The sequence below is a fragment of the Phyllostomus hastatus genome, unplaced genomic scaffold (assembly GCF_019186645.2).
Source record: "Phyllostomus hastatus isolate PE091 unplaced genomic scaffold, TTU_PhHast_1.1 phas_contig_86, whole genome shotgun sequence".
Classification (NCBI taxonomy): Eukaryota; Metazoa; Chordata; class Mammalia; order Chiroptera; family Phyllostomidae; genus Phyllostomus; species Phyllostomus hastatus.
This window is the reverse complement of record NW_025333977.1, coordinates 47,284,531-47,290,941: the sequence shown is the minus strand read 5'-3', so window position 1 is coordinate 47,290,941 and position 6,411 is coordinate 47,284,531. Positions and strand designations below refer to the sequence as shown.

Here is a 6,411-nt window from a genome sequence, read left to right as displayed (position 1 = left end):
GGATGTTTTGGGAGGTAGTTCCCTTTGGTTGTGTCAGGTTAAACTATTTTGAATTTAATATATATTACATTGATGGGAACTGGTTTAAAGCACTGAGAATCATCTCTACATGAACTATTTTATTTCCTGTTAGGATATCCTTTTGCTGTTGTGAAGACACAAACAATGCCTAGGTATATTTAAAAATGTACATATGTAAGCAAAATATGTTTTTGAAATTGAAGATATTCTTCCTTTTTAACAGTATGCATGAGAAATATTAATGCTTGATTATTAATGCTAATAGAGGAATGTAGAGAATATAGTTTATAAAAAACAAGATGCATTTTGGAATGTGTTTTATTTTTATTATATTAGCACATAAAATGATGAAGCCACACTGTGAAAATCTGATTCTGGAGAAACTGAGGGTTCTCGTGTCTTTCTTATGACCCACTTTATTTCACCTTTGAAAATACTCAAAATAATACTTTGTGCAGGTTTTAAACTTTACTTGAAACAAAGAAAGGCAGTTAACATCTTTTGTTTAAAGCTATTTGTTAAGTTGCTACTGAGAGAAAATGAAAGCAAAAAGAAATAATACAGTACTTAAATGAGCAAGAGTCAGGTGATGTGGAAGCATTATTTAGGGATAATTGAAGATTGACATTCTGATGAGAAGCACAAAGAAGAGTTAATTGGCTTATTCCAAACTGAGGGCAATTCTTTAGGAAGTATTCTTGAGGATATACTTGGCAATATATTTGACAGCAAGCATGGTCTCTTTACAGGTTGACTTTATCCGAGATTCCGGAAGGAGAAAACCAAATCTGCCTTCATCTCGGAGCTCAAAGGCAAATGTGTGCTTGATGCCCATGGTGTAAGCCCAGTCTAAAGAAGAACCTGGTGTCTGGTCTGTAAGACATAAGCAGTAAATATTTAATTAGAAACAAGTGCTAATGTTTTTCTTGAAATGGATAATCACTGGTGTAAAATTAGCAATAAAAAATAATTATGTGTACAGATAATTGCAGTAATGAATGGGAGTAGTGGTCTGCATAGTTTAGAGTGTAGAGTAAAACATAATCATAGTTTTGGGACCCACCATGTATTTTAAATATATGCTGCACTTTTGAAATTATGTTTTGCTTGGGTCAGTACCCTACATTGAGTTTATTTCCTGCACATGTTGATGCAGATGGAGTCGATGGGAGCAAGGACAAGCTGCTGAGAAAATCAACTGAGATGGGGGTTACGGGCCACGGAAAACCCACTGAGGAAAACTACACATACAAACTATGCAAAATTACATTCTTCCTAACAATTCAGGTCTCTTTCTATTGATGTTGCTAGGGTAAACTCTTTTATTGTTAAAAGGCCAAAAAAGTTATCTTAAGGATGTATTTGATTCCCTCTTGCATCTTTTCCATGGCAACTTTTTTGAAATTTTACTAAAAGTCATATTATTTGGTAAAAGGATTAAAAAATATAAACACATCTAGAAGTTATATACTTATAAAATTTATATAGTGCATATAAATACTAAAATACATTTATGTATATTTTTATTTACATAATAGAATAACTATTTCTTTGTACATAAAATAATTTATGTTCCAGGACAAGTATTGAATTTAGCTGACATTAACATTTTAGGTTTTAAAGCTAAGAATTCAAAACTGTGATGAATAAAGAGAGAAATAATGTTTTGATGTAAAGAGATAAAGTTGCCTCTTAAATTATTCAACAAATATTTATTAAACCTTTAATATGTACACTGTACTTCACTTGGCACTGTGGAGAGTGGGTGGTGCAGGTGCAAAGATGAAGATGCCATTGGTGCCTTTGGGAACTTAGAATTTAGGGGAGAGGAGTCAAAGATGCAAATCAGTTGAGACTAGACAGACTGTATAAGCACTATAGGAAAGGTAAAATACCTTATGAAGATTTTAGAGAAAAAAGGGCTTATGCCTGGTGACAACGATAGCATTTCATGCTGAATGCCTGTTCTAATACCACCTTCATGATGGAGGTGGTATTTGAGGTGAGCCCTGAAGAAAGGTAATTTTCCGATGGAGATGGAAGAAAGGTATTCTGGCCAGTGAACTACAAGGATGGAAAAGCATGGATGCATTTTTAGGAACCAGTGATGTCTGGTTGGACAGGAACAAACGGATCAGTGAGAATTTGTAGGCAAAACTCAGAAAACCTGATAAATCAGGACACTGTCTTTTGTTCAGGAGGCAATAACAGCCATTTCAATGCTGTATTGAGGATGACTAACCTGGGTTGAAGAAAGTGGAGGCCAGTTTGGAGGTATTGTGAAAGGAAAGCCTGAACTAGTATAGATTCTCCATGCTGGGAACAGAATTCAGGGCTTGGTGTAAGAAACATGGAATGGAAGAGTCACAGAATCTGATAAAAATTGGAGAAATTTCAATCTGGGTGGCTGAAAAAAGATCCACTTTGTTAACAGAATCAGAAACTTAGAGTAGCAATGGGGGAAAGGAAGTGAAGGAAGTAAGGCACAAGGATATGTTTAAATCAGTTGGAAACTTGGGAAAATCAATTTTGAAATTTTGGCAGAAACATCATGGGTGAAATTGGTTTGCATAAGATTTGATTAATGTTTTTCATTTTGATTAATGTTTTTATGGTATATTCTTTTCCAATTTTCAGTTTCAACCTATCTATGTTGTATTTGGATTGGGTTACTTATAGTGTATTGCTAAATCACATATTTTAAAATCTATTCCCCAATCTCTACTTTTAATTAATGTATTTAGGTAAATTACTTTTAGGAGTTCAATCTGCCATTTTATTATTTGATTTTTCATCTGTTTTCATTACTCTGAAATAGGAATTTATTTTATGTTTAATATATTTAACTATATTTAATATTTTATTTTATTTCCTTCTTCTTTGTTACATAAACATTTTTTAGAATTCTCTTTTGATTTATTTACAATAATGCTTTTGATCACTTTGTATCATTTTCTTAGTGGTTGCTTTAGGCATGATAATATACATACATAATATATCAAAATCTATTAATATCAATGTTTAATCATGTCAAGTGAGTATAAAAAGCTTGCATTTAGGTTCTTTTTCCTTTCCCACTTTTTAAATACAGTTGTCTTGAGTACTTCTCTATATACATTGAGCATGACATTAGAAGAGGTTATAATTTTTGATTCACCCATCAGAAGGAGAAAGATAAGGTAATTCATTCATTCATACCCTATCCATTGTTCTTTTTTCTTTTCTACAGTTTCAAGCCTTCTTTTGTTATCATTTCTTTGTTATTTAGAGAGCTTCCTTTAGCTATTTTAATTTTTTAAAGTATATTTTATTGATTATGTTATTACAGTTGTCTCAATTTTTCTCCCCTTTATCCTCCATTTGCCCTGCACCCCCCATCCTCCAGAGTTCCCCTCCCTAGTTCATGTCCATGTGTTGTACATATAAGTTCTTTGACTTCTCTGTTTCCTATACTATTTTTAACCTCCCCCTGTCTATTTTGTGCCTACCAATTATGTTTTTTATTCCCTGTACCTTCCCCCCATTCTCTCCTCCCCTTCTCCACTGATAACCCTCCGTGTGATCTTCATTTCTGAGATTCTGTTCCTGTTCTAGTTGTTCACTTAGTTTTTGTTTATTAGGTTCAGTTGTTGATAGTTGTGAGTTTGTCATCATTTTACTGTTCATAATTTTTGATCTTCTATTTTTTAGATAAGTCCCTTTAACATTTCATATAATAAGGGCTTGGTAATGATAAACTCCTTTAACTTGACCTTATCTGAGAAGCACTTTATCTGCCTTTCCATTCTAAATGATAGCTTTGCTGGATAGAGTAATCTTGGATATAGGTCCTTCCTTTCATCACTTTGAATACTTCTTTCCAGCCCCTTCTTGCCTGCAAGGTTTCTTTTGAGAAATCAACTGATAGTCTTATGGGAACTCCTTTGTAGGTAACTGTCTCCTTTTCTCTTTCTGCTTTTAAGATTCTTTTCTTACCTTTAATCTTGGGTGATGTAATTATGTGCCTTGGTGTGCGCTTCCTTGAGTCCAACTTTTTTGGGACTCTCTGAACTTCCTGGAAGTCTATTTCCTTCATCAGATTGGGGAACTTCTCCTTCATTATTTGTTCAAATAAGTTTTCAACTTCTTGGTCTTCCTCTTCTCCTTCTGGCATCCCCATGATTCGGATGTTGGAATGTTTAAAGTCCCAAAAAGGTTCCTCAGCCTCTCCTCACTTTTTTGAATTGTTTCTTCATTCTGTTCCGGTTGTATGCTTATTTCTTCCTTTTCTTCCAAATCATTGATTTGAGTTCTGGTTTCTTTTTCTTCACTGTTGGTTCCATATGTATTTTCCTTTATTTCACTTTATATAGCCTTCATTTCTTCCTTCATTTTGCAACTGAACTCAATCAATTCTGTGAGCATCCTGATTACCAGTGTTTTGAAATCTGTATCTGTTAGGTTGGTTCTCTCCTCATTGCTTTGTTGTTTTTCTGGAGTTTTGATCTGTTCTTTCATTTGGGTCATATGTCTTGGCTCACCTGTTACTTGTAAGGGGCAGAGCCTTAGGTATTCGCCAGGGTGGGACAACTCACTTTGCTGGGTTGTGGTGCTGTATGTGGGGGAGGGGTCAGGGAGTGAACAATGCTGCTTACTCATTGCTCAGCTCTCACCCCACTTTCTATCACTTCCCTCACTTCCAACATGCAAATTGGGTCCTGTTGGTGCTGATTCCTGGGCAGGTAGGATTGTGCACATTATAGGACCCTGTGGGTCCCTCCAACATATTCTATTGTGAGACTGGGAGTTTCTCCCATTGCAGCAACCCCCACGTATTTTTACAGCCAGAGGTTTTGAGGCTTTGTTTCCCTGTGCTGGAACCCTGGGTTGCATGGTCTGTTTCGCTCCCCAGTTGTTCCTCCTGGCTTACCCTCATGTGAATGTGGGAAGTCCCATCCTCCAGCCCCTGCCTTGTCATGTGTCCTTTCTGCACCAGCTTCCTATCTCAGCCCCACCTACCCATCTGGATGAATGTTTCTTCTTTAACTCCTTGGTTGTCAGACTTCCATGCAGTTTGATTTTCTGGGAGTTCTGGTTGTTTTTGATTTTTAAATTGGTTGTTATCCTTCTTTTGGTTGTGGGAAGAAGTGAAGTATTTCTACCTATGCCTCCATCTTGGCTGGAAGTCCCCCTTTAGCCATTTTTTAAGGTAGGTCTGCAGTTGAAAAATTCTCTTAGATTTCCTTTGTCTGAGAATGTCTTTATTTTTCTGCATTTCTAAAGGATTTTTTTTTACCGAATATAGAATTTTGGGATGATAATTCTTTTAGCACTTGAAAAATGTCACTTCTTTTTGGCCTTTCATGGTTTGAAATGAGAAATCTATTGTTATTTGAATTATTTTCCCCCTCTTGATTGTTTCTCTCTGGTTACCTTCAAGAGTTTTTTCTTTGTCTTTTGGTTTTAGAATTTTAATTATGATGTGGTTCAATGTGAGTTTCTTTGAGTTTGTCCTGTTTGGGGTTCACTTAGCTTCTTGGGCATATTCATTTATGTTTTTAGGAAGTTTAGAAAATTTCAGTCTTTATTTCTTCAAGTATTTTTTTCTAGCTCCACTCTCTCCCTCTTCTCTTTCTGGACTTGGATGATATGCATGTTGGTGCTTTTGTTATTATGCCACTGGTCCCTGAGGCTTTGCTCATTTTATTTTTTTAGGTTGTTTTCATTCCTCAGATTAGGTGAATTCTATTGTTCTATCTTTCAGTTCATTGAGTCTTCCCTCCATCATATTCATTCTACTAGTGAGTTACTCTGGTGAGTTTTTAAATATTTAAGTTATTGTGCTGTTCAGTTTTATAATTTACATTTTTTTTCACATCTTGCATTTCTTTGGTGAGATTTCCTGTATTTCATTTGTTTCATGGCTCTGTAATGCTTGTTGAAGCATTTTCATGATGGTAACTTTGAAATTCTTGTTAGATGATACCAACATCTAAATCATCATCTTAATATTGGTATCTATTGCTTGTCTTGCCTCATTCAAGCTGTGGTTTTTCTCATCTTTGATATAACAAGTGATTTTTGATTGTATATTGGACACTTGAGCTATTATGTTAAATCTGAAATCTTAACTGAAATATATTTTAGCAGTAGTCACCCTGTTTAGGTTTAGCATGCAAGCCCTTCCTAATCTTCTATTGTGGCTTGTGGCTCAAATGACAATAGTGTTTTAAGAGCCATTGCATTGCTATTTTGTTCTGGTTAGTTCATCTAGTGATGCGGGGCTTCTACTGATTCCTGCGGGTGCCTGCTGCATGGAGGAAAAGTAATTTCTTAGCTGGTCTACCTGATGCCTCTAGGGGGCAAACACAGGCTCCAGCCTGTGAGGATAGAGAGCACTTCCTTGATGAG

At 35.5% G+C, this 6,411-nt stretch overlaps 1 protein-coding gene across 1 annotated transcript in view; it reads right to left on the bottom strand.

Annotated features, from left to right (window-relative positions):
- Positions 1-323: 323 nt before the first annotated feature.
- Positions 324-6,411, bottom strand: part of CPA3 (carboxypeptidase A3) — a 32,537-nt gene continuing 26,449 nt past the window's right edge. The window contains exon 11 of the mRNA XM_045851531.1: positions 324-894. Coding sequence (XP_045707487.1) covers positions 707-894 — 188 coding nt within the window. The 3' untranslated portion in view covers positions 324-706. The remainder of the gene's footprint in view (positions 895-6,411) is intronic.